This window comes from Spermophilus citellus (assembly GCF_964194105.1).
Source record: "Spermophilus citellus genome assembly, chromosome: 4".
Taxonomy (NCBI): Eukaryota; Metazoa; Chordata; class Mammalia; order Rodentia; family Sciuridae; genus Spermophilus; species Spermophilus citellus.
The window spans coordinates 107,690,507-107,708,608 of NC_138185.1; the positions used below are offsets into that span (position 1 = coordinate 107,690,507).

At 50.6% G+C, this 18,102-nt stretch overlaps 1 protein-coding gene across 11 annotated transcripts in view; it reads right to left on the reverse strand.

Annotated features, from left to right (window-relative positions):
* Window positions 1-952: 952 nt before the first annotated feature.
* Window positions 953-18,102, reverse strand: part of PML (PML nuclear body scaffold) — a 40,558-nt gene continuing 23,408 nt past the window's right edge. Inside the window, exons 5-9 of one of the 11 annotated variants that reach the window (XM_081290137.1) lie at window positions 16,116-16,253; window positions 15,427-15,685; window positions 14,208-14,260; window positions 5,462-5,612; window positions 953-4,445 (exon numbers count right to left, since the gene is read on the reverse strand). In XM_081290137.1, coding sequence (XP_081146263.1) covers window positions 3,664-4,445; window positions 5,462-5,612; window positions 14,208-14,260; window positions 15,427-15,685; window positions 16,116-16,253 — 1,383 coding nt within the window. In that variant the 3' untranslated portion in view covers window positions 953-3,663. Of the gene's footprint in view, window positions 4,446-5,461; window positions 5,613-12,369; window positions 13,618-14,207; window positions 14,261-15,426; window positions 15,686-16,115; window positions 16,254-18,102 lie in introns of those variants that run through there. The other 10 variants (XM_081290138.1, XM_081290134.1, XM_081290139.1 and 7 more) reach the window with 10 other exon arrangements.

Consider the following 18,102-nt stretch of genomic DNA (forward strand, 5'->3'; position numbering starts at 1 on the left):
CATCAGCAGGATGAGGAAGACGTCAACTGTAGGTTTGCTGGGAGAATTGAATGAGATTATTTGTGCTAAATGGTTTAATAGAGTCCGGCACTTAGTTACTTTTCTATTGTCTATGAACCTTATTCACCTGGTTGTCCCAGGGGCCAGGTTTGCCCACTCCTCAGTCCCTCTGATCCCATTGGTTGCCTGGGGCCCACTGGGGTTCATGAGCTGAGGCAGAGGCCCTGCCAATGCTTCTAGAACAAGTTCTGGGGAAGGAAGCAGAGTGCACTGGGGAGCCACCTTAGCAGTCCTCTGCAGGAGCTCCTGCCCACGTGTCTACGGTTTTATGGATTTCTCAGTTGCCAAAGTCATAAAGACCTGAAGACTCTGTTCCTAACTCTATTCCTAACCTTAGTCACCAGTGACCCAAAATCTGATCTAAACCTACATCCTACCCTAGCGCCCCAAGATAGGCCCTTCAGCCCCTCACCCAGGTTCCTAACCCACCCCATCCCTGCCCTGATCTAACCTGGGCCCTAACCTTAGAGCTCGGGCTCCCGTGCAAGTTCTCTCTCTCTCTCCTGTAGCCCTTATCCTAATTCCACTGGTAACTCAGAATTTCCCAAACTTAGCTCATTCATTTCCATTGTCACAGTGTTGCGGTCCTTGTGTCACTTCTGAGCTTGCAGTTATTTGGTATCTGTCCTAAGTGGATCTTGAAAGAATCCCACATTAGCGCTTGAGCAACTCTCTCAGAAATCATGGTTTTGATAGGTTGGTTTTAGTGTTTCAAAAAGATGTTAAAACAAATATAAAATGTTTAACATTTTGACACTGCTCTCCATGCACGCGCTACTTAAAGTTTTCTCCTACCGTCCTCTAAGTGTGCGTGGCACTTTAGAAAGGCTGAGCTATTTCAGCTTAGCCAGTCAGCGCCAGTTTTCCACTCACGCCCCCTGCCTGGCCGCAGCCTCCTACCAGACGGGTAGGCTGCAGCGCCCTCTGCTGGCAGAGCCTGCGAGCAGCCCTAGCCTTGCTCTGCTGGACAGGTTCACAGTATCCTGCCCCTCTCTGGTCCGACGCTTACTAGCTATAGTGTTCCCTTAATTTTGTAGAGTGAAGCAAGGCGAGGACACACGTGGGGGAGTGGGGTGGAGTCAAACTGAGGCCAAAGGAAGAGCTAGGATCTAGGATCTAGGGGTCTGCTGGGAGGAGTGGAGTGAAGGTCAAACTTTGAGATGTAGAGTTGTCTGGGCAGGGCAGTGGTTCAGTAAGAAAGGGTGCAGGATGGGTGAACAGTAGCACCAAGGGTCAGGGTAGCAGCTAGGAGTTGTACAGGTGGAAGGATGAACAAGGTTGGGGCTGGGATTTAAGCAGATTTTTTAAGCGAACTTCACTGAAGCATGAGCCCTTGGTTCTTAGAGGAGGCCCTGAGGCAGGGCTGGGCTGCGTTGTCATAGGAAGGCTTGTCTCAGGCCTGTCTCCCATTTGGTGTGTCAAGAGCACAGAGCCACCTATTGCCCTGATCCCCCAAGGTAGGCCCTCTGTTCTTCTTGGTTCCCTCAGACCTCATGGCTCCAGTTGTCCATTTTGTCCCAGATCTCATTCAGAGTGTGTGTGTGTGTTAGTGTTACTAGGAATTGAAAGGTTTGTGTCACCTCACTGGGCAAGGAGGTAATTCTTGAAGTTGGTGCCTCTATCCCTTCACATGGCTTTCCCCTTTGGAAATGATCCTGAGGCAAGCTTATCCTGGATTCCCTACTTGCAATAGGGGTCTCACATTCAAGCCCTGAAAGATCCCTCAAAGCACAAATGTGCTGGGCTAATGCCTGCTCACCTATGCCTGGGAGAACCCCTCTTCCCAGGGAAAAGGTATCTCAATGGCTCCTCTGAGATGGACTTAGCAGTTTGTGATCAGGCTTTTCCTCAGATTCACATCTTTATTAAAGGTTGTGACAGTGGCAAAAGGGCAGAGTGTCCCTTTATTGTAAGCAAGCATGGTGGGACTGGGCCTCAGTGGGCACTGCTCAGCCCAAGGCTAGGCTGAAGGCAAAAATGAGAAGTGGCCCCAGATGGCCTTGCCATCTGCCAAGAGGGTCAGAATAGCCAGGCTGGGGTCCCTGCCTCCCTTCTTCACCTTCATCCATTGGCCTGTTCAGAAAAAGATTTAATAGGCTAATATTGTGATCTTATTTTAGATGCATTTTCACTGTTAGAGCCAGCATGATGGGAACAAGTTCCTATGGAATGCCTTAGTGGGTCTTCAGGGTACCTATTGGGTGGGCCTGAGGCATGGGCACACAAGATTTCACCAAAGTCCATCAGCCATGGAGTTCGGAGGCCTGGGCTGTCTGGAAGCATGCCAGGAGCCAGGAGCCAGGGAGGAGGAAAGGAACAGGGGGAGGCTGGGGAAGGCACAGTAGTTCTGCTTGTCAGTGGGGATGGTCCTGACCTCCCTGTATTCTGATACTGACCTCTGGTGTGACCATGAGCTGGGCAACCAGAGGCTTAGGATGGGAGCTAGGGTTCAAGGATGAGAACACCTCTTATCCACTACCCCAGAGACCTGCTATTCATGCCTAAAAACCCAGGATGGCAGAGCTGGATGGGAGTTCTGAGGCCATGCAGGCCTATTGGCCCATTTCACAGATGGGGACACTAGAGTTCCAAAAGAGGCCTCAATGCACATGGTCAGAGACAGAGACAGGACTTTCTTAGCCATGCCATACTGCTATCCCCCTGGAGGAGTGTCTTTCAGAGCGGGTGTTCTCAGACTTGAGCATGCACTAGGATCACCTGTTGAAACAGATTGCTGGACCCAGCCCCAGAGATCCTGATTCTGCAAGCCTGAAATACAGCCCACAGATCCACATTTCCAAGAAGTTCTCAGGGGGGTAGCAATGCCTCAGGTGGAGCTAGGGACATCCCTTGGGACATTGCTGGGGAGGGCTCAAGGTGGGGCAGCACAGGGAAGGTCAAGGGCCATGTTGAGGTGGGGGTCTGATGGCCTGAGGACCAAAGAGTGAAGATATGATGCAAGGAAGGCATTTTCAAGGCTGGGAGGAAGGAAGCAAGTTTTGAAGGGTCAGACTACAAGAAGGTGGAGAAATGGCTTCTAGCTCTCTCTGCTGATCTGAGGCCCTCTTGGGATGGAAATGCTTCAAAAAGGAAGTGAAGAGAGAGCTGGCCTCCAGGCATGTAGAGGCTGGGAGAACCCAGATTCAGGAGAGGTTTAGTTTGAAAGGCACTTTGGATACCCATGGGGCTACTGGTGTTGCTGCCAGTGTCATCATAGATGGCTATCTGTGGGAACAATCAGCAGATCCCTTGGGGCAGCGACTGTGGGTCAGGAAGGTGGAATGGTTGGGGCAATAGGAGGGCCACTTAGAGAGCCCAGAGGTCATGGCTTCTTCCCTCAGGACCTTCCTGATTCTGGCTCCTGGAGAGACAGGCCTGGGGATTGGGGTGTCTGGGGCTGGTTAGGGGTAAATGCTTTGCCTCTTTTTAGAGAGGTTTTTAGAGAGGAGGAATTTGGTCCCAGAGAAAGGGAAGTGATTCTGGACCAAATGGTAACTGAGTACTAAGTACCAGCACTTGGGAATGCTGTGATAGGTGGGGCCTGGCTCAGGGACCCCCTCCCTCTCTGCCTACCAGAGACCCTATGCCAGTCATCCCCTCCTCTCAGCTCTGCTTGGCCTTTTCTGCCAAGCTGTGGCCAGTGAGAGGTGTGGAGCTGCCTCCTGCCTGTGCCAAGGCCGGGCCCTCCAACAGACCTTCCAAATAGGTGCTCAGGGCCTGCAGGTTGAAAGCAGGCTGGGCTGAGGGTGATGAGGTGGTCTGCAGGCTCAGGTACTGGCTGTACTTCTTCAGGCCCCGCTGAGGGTCACTGCGATGTGTGGTCAGCAGCTCCAGGAAGCTCACATTGTGCAGGGCCAGGAGGCGGGCTTCAGCCCGGGGCAGGACGGCTGCCTGAACCAGAGGCTGCAGGGAGGCGAAGCACTGCAGGCTACTGAAGGGGTAGACGTGCTGGGCCAGCTGCGGGCCTGGAGAGACCTCAAGGAGGCGGCACAGGTCACGCATGGCCAGCACGGCGGCCAGGGCACTGCGCTCACTCATGTTTCTTGCTAGGTAGGTCTTAGCCAGGCTCTTGAGTTTAAAGCTTCTGGCCCCTGGCACGCGCTCCCGGATGAGAGGCAGCGCAGCCAGGAAGCCCGAGATGGCCTCCTGGAATTCCCACAGCCTGTTAATGTCCTCCAGGGCCTGGAAGAAGTTGGGGAGGCCAGGCCCCCACAGCTTATAGCAGGCCAAGATGGGGTGGCGCATGGAGCTGAGGAAACTGAGGAAGTGCTGCAGCCCCACCTCCAGGGAGACAGCCTTGGAGTAGATGCTGAAGGCCTCGGGCTGGATGAGCACACGGAACTTGCTTTCCCGGTTCACAGCTGCCAGCTGGCTAATCTTCTGGGCTGGGCAGGAGAGAAGGGCAGGGTGAGGCCCCAGGAGCACTGGAGGGCTGGTGCAGGGGGACATCAAGGGGCTATCAACCCACCATTTAGAGATCCCACCTTGGGTCCTGCTGGCAGGAACCAAAAACTGGCCTCCAGATGCAGGTTGGACCTGGCTCTGATGGGACAGAGGTCAGGTAGGCCGCCCACCTTGTTCACCTGGGGATCTAGCTCTTCCCCATACCACCCATAGCAGAGTTGGCCAAATCCTCAGGACCCAGATTCCTCCTGTCTATTTTCTATCGGCCTCTGTGACCCCAGACTGTTTCTTCCCAGCCCCTCACTCCTGCCTCCAATCCCATCAGTCACTTAACTGAGGCTCCCCAGAGCACAGACAGCAGAACTGCCCAGCATAGTCCCCTGGGACCATGGCTACAGCCTCCTACAGAAGTATGCAAATGACTTTCCTCTACCATGAAAACACCTGCTGCTTCTAGCCCCAATGTCAAGTCCATGCTGCAGGGCAGGGCCCAGGGCTTCTGGCTTCAAGAGGGGCATTACGGAGCCAGGGAAAGCATGAAGGGGAAGGAGAACAAAGGGCTTCTGAGAAAAGGGGTCATAGGATCTGTGACCTTGACTCTGTTTGCCTCCCTGTGCCTCCATCTGTGGGATGGACCTGGTACTCAGAAATGTACAGCCATAGCCAAGGTCTCGAAGGATTACTAGTCTCATCAATGAAACACACTGTTTAGAAGTGTGTCCCCAGGCTCTAAGAGACGGTCTGGTCAGAGGTGAACTCATGGAGGAACATGCCTCCCTCCCAAATGCAAGTATTGTTCCAGGCAGATGACCTGTTCAGACCGCCAAGCCATGCATGTGTGACAACAGGGGAGCCAAAGAGCTCTGTCCACTGTGGCTGCCATCACTGTGGCTGAGCTCAGGCTGGCCTGGGTCTCACTGAGAGCTCTGCCTACACTTTTCTTGGAGACTCAAAGACTAAGCTAGAAAGGGGTGGAGGTGGCTTCAGAAGAACCCACTTTCATTGTCAATCTTGAGGTCAAAGAAAACCAGGGGCCTGTCTTCTGCTCGGGGGTCGGCGAGGCTCTCGTCCAGGACCCTGAGGGAGCTGGGGCCCTCCAGCTGGAGGTCACTGGACTCGCTGCTGCTGTCATCCAGCTCTCGGGAGGACTGCAACACAGAAAAACCAACAGGTCAGGGGTTCAGAGGCCTTAAGGAGGGAACTGGCAAGGTGAGCATATGACCAGGAGCAAGTGTGGGCACTTGCCAGGGCCTCTGTGTGCATATGAGGGAGGGCACATTTGGGGAATGTTAGTTCAGGACAATGTGTTTATGTGTGTGTGTGAGTGTGTGTGTGAGTGTGTGTGTGTGTGTGAGAGAGAGAGAGAGAAAGAGAGAGAGAGAGAGAACAGGTGAGAACTGGGTGTGTCACATGTGAGAGCCATAAGTGTGAATCAGGGCACCTGCCTTAGGGAAAGAGTATGTGTGTCAGGGGTGTGGAGAGCTCATGCAGGCAATCAAGCATGTGCATAGCTATGGATGTGTGGAAATGAGCTTGAGTGTCAAGCATAAGTGTGTGTGCACAAGGGGCATGAATCTGTGGACCTGTGTGGATATAAGCATGTACAAGTATGAGAAGATTTAAGTGTGTGTGGGCAAGTTGTGCTGCTCGTGGAGATTCAGGGAAAGGATGACCTTCCCTAGTGGGCAGAACCTGAGCTATCTGCTACTAATTTCATCTCCCTGCACAGACTCAGAAGAAACATCACAAACTTGGGACAGGAAGGAGCTTCATATGGAACCCAAGGAGATTTTTCAGAAGGGGCCAGAAACCTGGTTTTCTTTGTCCCCAAAGCCAGCTGAGATCCCAGTGTCCTACACAAGGGGAGAGAACTGCTCAGCCTCCTAAACATCACATCTAGGTGGACACATAGGTCCCAGGCAGTGAGAGGGCAGTGGGGGGAGCCCAGAGCCTTGGAACTTGGAGACCACTTATCTTACAGCATCTAAGCCCCAGCTGCACAGAGGAGCCTGGGTGTCTTGGGCTTGGCATTTGAAATTCTGCTGTCCAGCACCAATGTCAGCCCTGGCTGGAACTCTGTTTGAAAGGCCCCAAGGTGGGGATCCTGAGGAGGTGGAAAGGGCTCCAGAGATTTTTCTAAGAAGCTGGGACTGCAAGGGGATGTAGCCTCTGGTGATAAAAAGGAGTTAATTGGGGGCTGGGGTTTGGCTCAGTGGTAGAGCGCTTGCCTAGCATGTGTGAGGCACTGGGTTTGATTCTCACCACCACATACAAATCAATGAAATAAAGGTCCATTGACAACTAAGGAACATAAAAAAAAAAAAAAAAGGAGTTAACTGTCATGTGCATAACTGCCAAACCCAGATGTCTTGTCTTTGGTGAATGTCCTGTGAATGCCACCTGTGGATATTAGTCAGGGACCAAGAAGAAGTGGCATGGCCACTCTTTCAGAATCAGCTGAGGGCACTATTGGGACAGAGCCCACAGAAGTCCTCATGTACTTATGTACTATCTCTGGCTTGTCAATGGAGTTGGTGTCACTTGGGGCTGGAGCTCTGGCTAAATTCTTGGCCTAGGAGTCAATTAGCACATTCCCAGGACTCCTCCACTGTCTAGGTGAAACATTTGTTTTCCACAAACTTCAGCCAAGAGAAAAATCATTACTGCCCACAAGCAAGTAAAAATGGGGTGGATTTTCCTCAGAGTAACTGCTTTTTACTCCGTTTGCATTTCATGGCCTCACACCAGGCTCTCCAACTTGTCTCCAGTCACTGACAGAAGTAGACATCATTATGGATGCATCTAGAACTGGTTTTGCCTTTTTACATCTAAGGATCTGAGGAGCACTTGCCAAATACCTGTATCTCTGCATCCTTGCTCGGCTGCATGGTCAAAGGCTGATTTGACATCTTACTGAGTGATCCCACCATACTGCTTTCTCCTTTTGTAGGGACCCTTCTTTGAGGGGTCCTCCAGGTTGCTAGCTGGGAGACTTTAGACTCTGCCTTCTTGCCTTTCTTGGGCAATCAAACTGTTTTCTATCTCCAGGCCCTTGAGGGATGGTGCTGTCCTGCTTGGGCTGGTGGAAGGAGCTGGGTTGCTCTCACCAGGTCTTTCCCAAGCCTTAGTTCCCTCTTGCCAACGGCTGAGGAGCTGTTTCCCTGGATGAGTCCATTCTGCCACCCACTGACATGGCACATTGGGTTTTCTTGTCTCCATTCTTCCTTTTGCTCCAAATATAACTGTAAATGCTCCTTGATGGCTCTGAGCACTTCCACCTGGCTCATTCCTTCTCACCTTCAAAGCTGTCTTCCAAGAGGAGGGCTCTCCAGAGAAGAGACCCACACAGCAGTACCTTTGGACCTCCTTCCCTGTCTTCACAGCAGGTCATTCAGGGATGCCACCGGAATCTCATTTAGAGCTTCCCATTGTTGTAGACATGGAACTGTGCTTTGTCCTGAGTGAACTGAAGCTGCTTCCCTAAGGGAGCAGGCTGGTTCCTCACTAACAGGACACTCCCTTCCCTGAGCTTGTCAGTGGAAGAAAGGCGGGAACTTTCAGCCCTGACACCTCCTCCTCCACTGTTCCTCTTGAGGGATTGCTATAAAGTATGGCATGAGACCAGTAAAGAAGGACTGGTCCCACAGGAATGCCTTGCATTGAATCCATCCAGCTATAAACTCTCAATCCCCCCTTGCTCCCCTTCATTCCCAGCAGCACAACAGGGTTGTGCTGAAACCCGGCACTTTAAGCAAGACTTTTCTAAAGTCTCAGGGCCACCAGAAGGGCAATTAGCACCTAGAAGGCCTGGCACCAGACATCTTTCCCTCCCTGCTCACTAAGGGAAACTCTCCTGTCCCACCTTTCAGGCCCCACTCCTCAAATTCTTTATTCCACAAATCACAAAGCTGGGTGTGAGGGCAGGGATGCACAGAGCAGATAGTCCTTGGTAAAGGTTTGCCTGGAGGGGAAAGCAAAAGGGGGAAAGAAGGCAGTGGGGTAGAGAAAAGAGGTGCCTGTCCATGGGTGAGGACCAGAGAAGGAAAAATGATGAACTTTGGAGTGGGAGCAAGGGGAGGAGGAATTGCAGAAGTGCTGGTAGGGGTCATAAATTGATTCCCTTTACTATTCTCTGAAAGAGGCAAGTACATACTGGAAGGCATTTATTATTATTATTATTATTATTATTATTATTATTATTATTATTATTATACTTGGTTAGTGAACTGTGTTTCTCTGAAAGCAAAACCACTCAGATGGAGCCACATGGGATCCAGGACATTTTCAGAATATAAAAGCAACTAGAGTAGACTTGCAATGTGGCTCACCAGCTGTGTCTACCTCACTCCTCCTCATCACAGATCTCAAGCTGGAGTGGGTCAGCTGCACTCCAATTCATATGGCAGGTCTGTCTGCCATACCAAGGGTGCTCGTGGGAAGTGATGGGTTGACACTGGAGCTTCCAAAAGTCCAGGAGATTTACTCAGAAGATGCCTGATGTATTATACCCAGTATGAGTCCATTCAGGGCACATATGTACAATTGAATCCCCCAATTCAGTGTCCCTTGACTTTGGCTAAGCATTAGTAGCATTGAAAAACTCTGAAGCCCAGGCTGTGCCCTAGACTAATGGAATTAGAACATCTGGAGGTGGGACCCAGCAATCTGTAGTTGCTAAAACTCCCAAGCTTGAGAACCACTGTCCTAACTTCAGATTCATTTCATGTTTGGTCATCAGCCAGACATGAGCCAAATTCTTTGACAGTCAGCATCCAGCCTCCTAAAGGGATCTAGTGTCTGACATTAATGCTCAGCAATAGTCCCTGACCTCCCAACTTTCTAAGCACCCAAGCTTCAGCTACAGCTGGGATCATTTTGGTAAGACACACATATTTCTGCTTTTTGCAGACACAAACGCCAGCTCTTATAATCTTGAAGGCTCTGGAGACACAGCACATGTAACAATGAACTTGGGTCATCCCATTGGCTAGCCTGTGGCCTCTGCAGCCCTTCTGCTTGCTGCTCTGGCCCCTGTGAAGGCAACACTGCCCTGCAGCAAATGTGGCTCTCACCTTCTCAGCCAAGCACTCAGGTCTTTTTTTTTTTTTTTTTTTCTGATGTGCACACGCATCAGCATCATGGCCCTCCTCTGGACCAGCTGCTTCCCACAGGCCTCCCTTCCTCTGCTGGTCACCACTGCCATGGCTAACACAGGCCACCCCTAGGCCAAGCCCCTCCTATTTCCATTTGGTTCTGCTGCTGCCACTGAGGCACTGGAGCCAGTCATCTGTCACAAAAGTAGATGAGAACATCTATCTTATGCTGCTTTATGTACTAAAAGAAGGGCCCTGTTAGAGGTCTTGCTGACCCACCCTTGCAGTTTTTAAACAGTCCTCATCCCACAGCAGGCCTGGCCCTCCACCCCATGACTGTATCCCACTCCCTCCTCCAGCAGGGATGAACTCTTTCTGGAACATTCCTCTTTGCTCAAAGTTTCTCACCCAAGTCCCATAAGGGCAAAGTCCAGCAACATACACAGCCGAAGTCCATGCAGAGTCCCTCCTCATCCCAGGGACACTTGGAAAATGTGCAGCTTCAGCAGGCCAGTATTCTACAACTCTCACACACTGTAAGGCTGGATAAAGGCTGCAGATGGGGAGTATATAGGAATGGGGCCCTCTAGAGCCCCTAATCCCCTGCTCTGGGGAGTGGGAACTTGCATTGGAGATACTGAAGGTGCCCTAGGATCACTAGGGGTCTGGAAGGGACCATGAAAATGGGTGAGAAATACACAAAGGGGACTTAATTTGTTCTTGGTGTTTTAAATACTACATATATATTTGAAAGTTTGGGACTCCTGTAATGATTAATTTATTTTTATGTATTTCTAAAGATTATACATGCAAAAGCAGTGGGCGTCTGGCTCTCTCCCATATCTCCGGTCCAGCTCTAAAGCAAGCAGGCTTCTGGTTTTTCACTTCATAACTCAAAATATACTTATCCCTCCAACCTGATTAACCCCACTGACTCCTTGTGGATAGCTGGGGCTGGATGGATGCCTTTCTTCCCTCTCTGCCCCCACATATTACTGGATTCAGTTCCTCAGCTCAACTCTCCAGGATATGTGGTGAGGCTACTGGCATCACCATCCTCTTCTCCGTCTTTTCTTCCTTGGGCTTCTACTTCTACCTAAGGTCAGTGGTAGCTTTAACCTTATCAAGATCACAGGATGGAAAAAAATCTCCCAGGTATCAGGAATATGGCCCATGGAAAGACATGACTCAAACATTAGCTGGATGTGAGGAAAAATAAAAAAGGAGGGGTTCTGGGTGGCTCTGGGGTCAGAGGGTAGGACAATCCTTAGAGAGGAAAGAAGAGAGGATGAGGCTGGGGTACCTCTACTGCACCCTAGTTGATCTGTTCAAGGCCACTGGACACACTAATGTGGCAGCAGGAGCAGACTGGGCCTTAGCTACCCCAGAGCGGTAATTGGAATCATGGTACAGCTGAGATTATCGTGAGAATGTGCAGACTAAATAAAGAGGGTTAAAACCAAAGCTGGAAGAATGCCAACGTTACAAGGATGTAGAGACTCAAGAATGGAGTACCCACAGCAGCAGAAGGAAACCGCTGATGCTGGTCAAGGATACCCAGGATTGAAGGGACCACTGCACTCACAGGCAGGGGATTCCCTGGTGCCAGTGGGTAGGGTTCACTGGCATGGCAGGGAGGCACAGAGAAGTGGGGTGAGGAAGAAGCATGAACCCTAAACAAGGGGAGGGGGAGTGGAGATGGGCAGGACGTGTCCCCAGGTGTTGAGTTCAGAAAGAAGTGAAAGCATCAAAAGATGGAGAGATGAGGATGAGAAGATGGAGTGAGGCTCTAGGGAGCTGGGCCAGGACACAAGGTGAATCCTAGAGGCAGGCAGACAGCCCCACCACCCTAACAAAAGGGACAGGTGAAGCGACGTGACAGGGTCAGATAAATCTGCAATTAGGTAGCAAGATGTCCACCATTCCTAGGCCATCAGAGAGCTTCTCTCTGGAGCAGAGTACACTCACCAGCTGAAAGTGAGGGTCAGGATGAAGCCTAGAGAAGTGGTGGTAGGGAGTTGTGGTGGCAAGCAGGAGGGTGACGTGGAGGAGCACCAAGGGGCCCTCAGAGGCTGGACACCATCCTTTGCATTTTTCCTCTCTGGGTGTCTTTTCTCCAACAAATCTTGCCTTCAGGGGGCAGCAAAGAGGCAGCAAGCTCCTGAATCCTACCAGGGCTGTTTCAGCGGGGCAGGCCTAAAAGCAGGTCCTGTGAACTGGGATCTGAGATCCTGATGCTGATGAAGAATGACTGAAAGAGGATGGTGCTGGCAGTCAGGACCAAGGGCTCAAGGAACCTGAGACTGTAGTCTGAGTGGACCAGGTTAGAGGTCGGTGGTTCTTGGCAGTGGTAAGGTACGTGATATGGCCACAGGTTTGGTAGCTAAAGTGAAGTGAGGTGAAGACCCTTGAGAGGCTGTAGCCAAGGGCAGGGTGAGGGATGTTGAAGATACTCAGTAAGAAGGTAGGAACCGAGTGGAGGAAGAAATCTAGGAGGCAGATGCTCACATTGTCCCTCTACAGGGGTGGGGGGTGGATGTCTGAGGCAGGGAAAGTTGGGTACACCCCCTGAATTGTTCCTTGGTGTCACAGGGGGTCTTACCATGTGGTGGGAATGGGACAGTCCAGGGCCTTGCCCCACCTCCCACCTCTGATGCTGCGGAGTGTGGGAGGAAGAAGGAATGTGGTATCCCTGGAGTTCTGAGAACCAAGTTTTCTGCAGGAAGGAGACAAAACCACCTGCAGGGAACAGCTCAACCCACCAGGGAATCTGATGGTCATGGAATAAGGGTTCGCAAGGATGATCATTCAGCAAGAATTTATTAAGCAGCCACATCTGCCAGGTCTTGGGATAGACACAGTCCCTGCACACAGGGGCTCAGATCCTGGCAGAGGCTCAGGGGACAGGCTTGGGTAGGGGATGGAGATGGGGTTTGGGACACAGGAAGGTACAAAGGGCAAGAGAACTCCCCTCTTGGGCAAAGAAGCCTGTGAGGAAGGGTAGCCCAAATCTCAGCAATGCCTTCAGTGTCCCTTCAGTCATGGGGGCCTCGTCTCCTTACCCAGAGGTCCATTCATTCCTTGGTCTCTTCCTTGATTGGGAATTAACCCATGTCTACTCTGCAGGCCTTCAGGTACGTGGGCTGGTGAAGGCAGGAGGTCTGGCTGCAAAGTTGGGAGTGGGGTGGCCAGCAGCTACAGAGGAGGGAGGCACTCAGGGCTCTCAGAGGTCTGTCTTAGGGGTATCCAGGCCTAGGCTGGTGGGGGGCCTCTTGGGAGGGTGGGAAAATGGGAAAGCAGTTGGAGGAACTTCCAGTTGGGACTTGGATTTGGGGATTCTCTATGGGAGCTCTGCCACAATCCCTGGGGGGAACTCTTGTTCTAAAAGTCCGGGGTGCTTGGCCTCCCTGTGGGCCTCTTATGGAAGAGGCATTAAATTGGGAATCCGCATAGGAGCGAGGGAAGGCAAAGATATTTTGGAGCCACTGAGCTAAATGGCGGGAACCCCTGAGGGAGCGGCAGCGGGATTGCAGGGACCTGCACACCTGGCGGGATGGGCTGATGGCTCTCTGCAGACAGGGAGGACACTCCTGGGCATTGGTAGGATGGCTAGGAGGCCCTGTGGTGGTAGAGGTGGTAGCCTGGGCAGCAGGGGGAAAGGAAGTCCACATGGGGGCACGATATAGTTGGGCAGGCAAGCGGAGAAGGCGGTGAAGGCGGTTGGCTCTCTGTGCCCTGCACGGGTAGACGCTGATCCCACGGTGGATGGCAGCATGCTCCTGGTGATCGGCAGGCTGGCTGGGAGATTCAGCATCGGGGACGGCCGTGGAATGGTGGGGAGGCCAGGTTGGCAAGTGGCCTGTGCCATGGGGCTGGTGGGAGGCTGGATGGGGGTGGGCAGCTCCTGGCGCGCTCAGCAGGGAGTGGGCTGGTGAGGAGTGTGGCTCAGCAGTCTCCGGCGGCTCCGTGCACTTTCCAACACAGAACCTCAGACTGAGGGCCGGAAGGGACCTCAGGACCACCCAGTTTAACCTTTTGCTCGATTCAGATCCCTCTTTCCCTGGAAAGGTGACAGCCCAGCCTCTAACACACCTCTAGGGACAGAAGGATCACTACCCATGAGATCCCATGAGGCCACTGGTTTCACTGAAGGACGGCTTTAAAGAAGTTCTTTCTTACATGGAGTCAAACTAGCTTGTCTGGCCCCTGCACAGTGCTGCCTGTGCCTCACACCCTTTCCTTCTCTTCACTGATGCTCACTGGCTGAGATTAACCAGGGAATGGGTTCTTGTCCAGTCCTTCTCACAGAGGATGTAGAGGACAGAAAATATGTAAGGAAGTTGCTCCAGACAAATGCCTTGGACATTCCTGAGGAAAGCCAGGGCCCCGAAAGGAAGTGCTCTAGCAAGCATTGCAAGAATACATGTGGCCACCGAAGGCTCCTGCCTTGGTGTGGTGAGAGGGCTGGAGTAGTCCAGGCATTTAGCTGGCACTTAAGAGACTCTCCTTGGGACAGCTTAGGCCTTAATGCCTTGCTGGAAAATTCCCTAGGCGCAAGGCAAGTCTGAGAGTCACCTGCTGTGGCTGTGGCCCCTGGGACCTGGAATAAGGGGAGGCTGGAGTCCTGGGTCGAACTTCTGGGCCACTCACCGAGTTCTCGGCATCTGAGTCTTCTGAGCTGCTGATCACAACGATGCGTTCCTCTGAAACAGCAAGGGAAGGTGACATTAGGTCCTTCCTGGAATGCACACTGGCTAGGGTGGGGGGTGCTCACTGGGATGGAGTGGGGTCCTTGCAGGTCAGTAGACTGGGGGTGATGGAAGCATTGCGGGGTGATGTCAACATTCATCACATGTGCCAGGGTGGATCTGCTTTCTGTTCAGGTTTGGGTTACTAACAGATGAATTTTTATGACTCCCTATTGTGCCTCATCTATGAATATTTAATGCAGCTACTGGTCCTGAATGCAGAATTTGCTCTTATACAGGAGGCCTTAACAACCACTACCTGGTTTAGAACTTTTTGTGATTTTTCTTATCTCCCCCAAACAGGGTCTTTCCATTGACCAGGCTGGCTCTAAACTCCTGGGTGCAAGTGATGCTCCTGTCTTAGCCTCTAGAGTTATAGGTGTATGCCATCATACCCTATAAACCTTTTACAATCCTAAAGAAGCACATTGGCTTGTTCCAATCTTGGCCCTGTGAGCTTAGCTATCTAGAATTAAAAGATGCTTCATCTAGTTAATAGAAACCCTTTGATGATCAACAGCATTTGTGAATAAGGAATAGCAGTCAGGGCTCAGGGGTCAATCTGGGACGTACAATGAACAAAGCTGAACTCTAGGTCAGGAAGATCCATGAAAACAAAACAAAACAAACAAAAAACCCTGTTATTCCAGCATCCTTGGTATTGACCTCAATTCCTGCTCAAGGACTCAGACTAAGATCTCATGACTAAACAACTCAGTGAGACCCTGTCTCTAAAAAAAAAAAAAAAAAAAATCTCATGAGGACAAAGGAGATACTTAGGTAGAAAAATTGGGGGAAATGATGGACATGAACTTTACCCAAGTCCTCTTTGGGACTATGCTAGTCATTCACCAAACATTTCCTGGGGACACCCACCCTATGCACAGGCATGATGCTAGGCACTGGAAGAATGTTCTGGGGAAAGGATTCATAGCACTGTGCATGCTAGCCCCTCGGTTCCCTGAACAGGCATCAAAGCAAAGCACACAATAAACTGGCAGCTCAGAGAAAGACACACAAGGGAATCCTGTTGGCTTTGCATTCCAGGGTAGGGTCAGAATGCAGAAGGGTCCCACCCAGACCCTGGAGGGCAGTATTTGCGGCCCTAACCACCTCCCTACCTGCCTCCCCAGTGTCGCCAAGCACGTGGTTGTTGTTGGGCAGGAGGACCTCTTTTCCTATGATGGGGCTCTCAGGGCTGGGGGGCCCATCCAAATGGGGAGGTGAGACAGCCTTGGAGGTACTGGGCCTGGGCTGCTCCGGGGAACTTGAAGCCAATCTTGCCTCCTTGTCTTCCTCAGACTCCAGCTTGATGACCTTCCTGGAACACTGGGTATGGCAGGACTTCCTCTTCTGGGGGGTGGTTGTGTTGGAGACCTCCTGTGCAGTGGGGAGTCACAAGGCTAGGTCAGGGGCTCCAGGGTTGGAAGCAGAGATCCTGTCTGGTTGCTGGAGTCCTAGGGCCATGTTTTTGCTCCTGCTATTCCCTCTGCCATACAGAATGCCCCTCTTCAGACAGGAAACCTCCCACACCGCCATGCGCACTGCTCCTAGCTGCTGACCACCAACCTCTGCTGCTCTTTGACAGTACTGGGTGTCCCAGCACCCCAGCTGGGCTGGAGTGGCTCATGCTTAGAGGAGAACTTCCTGATGGTGCAGCCAAGAGCAAGGGAGGGCACAGAGTAGATGTCAAGCAAATACTTCCTCCTGAAGAGCTTCTGAAGGCTGGGATTTTCACCCTAGCTTCAGCTGACTGTCCTGGGAGAATGTGGGGGCCTTCTGAAAGAGGCAGGGGCTGGGAGAGGCTTACCTCACTGTAAGAGGAGCCTTTGATGGAGAAGGCATACAGTGGCACAGGGTGTGCTCCGGGCACCGACTGTACCACAGCCACAGGTTGGGCCTCAGCCAGCCCCAGGGCCTGGGCCTGAACTCTCTGTGTCTCGTCCGGCTGTGAAGTCAGGAAACAAGAGAATCAGAAATGATCAGGCAGCAGGTCTTGGGCCTATGACCCCAGGCCTGCAGGAGGCCTCAGATAGACTCCCTGGTCCCAAGCTTGGAGCTCACTGGGGACAAGGAGTCTTCCCTCTCCATGACTTCACCTGCTCCCGACCTTGGTGTCCAGGCACCAATTAAGTTCCTGGGTATCTTAACAAGGCTGGAAGATACCTCAGGGACCACTCCTCCTCAAGACATGGCCATGAGCCAGCCCGGCTTGCACGTATCCAGGCACAAGGTGCTTGCTGCCAAGACTACACATTTCCAGCAGTGAGAAATCCTCCCACAGGGCAGAACCTGGCCTCCCGTGAACTTGAGTCTGCCCCCTGGGCCTTACCTCTACTGGACAGCTACTATACAAGTAGGACCAATTACTTAAAACTCACTGAGCCTCAGTCCCTTCTGTAAAATGGGAATAACAACACTTACCTCAAATGGCAGTATGGAAGAAATGTATTAAATTCAAGCAAAATGTTTAAGAGAGCACCTGGCACTTAAAAAGTGCTATTAATGGTGATGATGATGATAACGATGATGATAAATACTGTTTTTATTACTACCAATGCTAGGCTCAGGGCCAAGTGCTTCATGTACCTATATCAAAACGATGTAGCAGTCATTGCTCAAACCATATATCTCTAAATATTTTATGATACTCCATTTCTGGGTAGTATTCTTATACAGACTATATCTGTAAGCATTACCACTTCAATAATAATTGTTATAATCATTACATAATTTTAATGCCTTTTGAAGAAGCTAAGCAAAGAAAAAGATAAAAATAGATTTTTAGGGGCTGGGATTATAGCTCAGTGGTAGAACACTTGCCTAGCATGTGTGAAGCTAGGTTTGATCCTCAGCACCACATAAAAAAATAAATAAATAGGACTGGGGTTGTAGCTCAATGGTAGAACACTTGCCTTGCATGTGTGAGGCACTGGGTTCGAATCTCAGCACCACATAAAAATAAATAAATAAAGACACTGTGTCCATCTACAACTACAAAATAATAAAGTAAATAAAGAAAGAAAAAAAATAGATACTTTTATTTCATATTATTTCTTTGCAGACATCCACTTTAGCACTGTTTGTGATAATAAAACTACTGACAATAGGGAACTGGCTAAACAAGGCACTCCATTCATTTAAAAGACTACAAAAAGGTGGCAGGAAGCTTTCTACTATTGACTTCCCTGCAAAAAGGTGCCAGGAGACAGGCACAGTGGTGTACACCTGTAATCCCAGTAGCTCTGAAGTCTAAGGCAAGAGGATTGCAAGTTCAAAGCCAGCCCCAGCAACTTAGCAAGGGCCTAAAAAACTTAATGAGACCCTGTGTCTAAATAAAATATTAAAAAGGGCTAGAGATATGGCTTAGTGGTTAAGTGCCCTTGGGTTTACTTCTTGGTACCAAAAAAAAAAAAAAAAAAAAAAAGTGCCAACAAAGTATTAGGAAGCTTTCTACTACTGACAGGGAAAGACTTTTGAAATACATCATTGAGCACAAAAACCCAGAGTATAATACCATGTATACATTGTGTTATGCTATCTTTGCATAATAATGAAGTAGAAAAGGCAAGCATCTACAATCATATTTTCTTATAATTACATGAAAAAATTCTGAAAGATTTATAAGAAATGAAAAAAGATAAGTATCTGGGCATAAAAATTGGCAGATGAGGGAGGAGGGAGACATGCTATTTGTTACTTTCTATATTTTAATTTCTGACTGTGTGACTATATGACCTATTAGAAAATAAATTAAATTGCCTTCTTTTTTTGAAAGTATGTATACGGGGATGCAG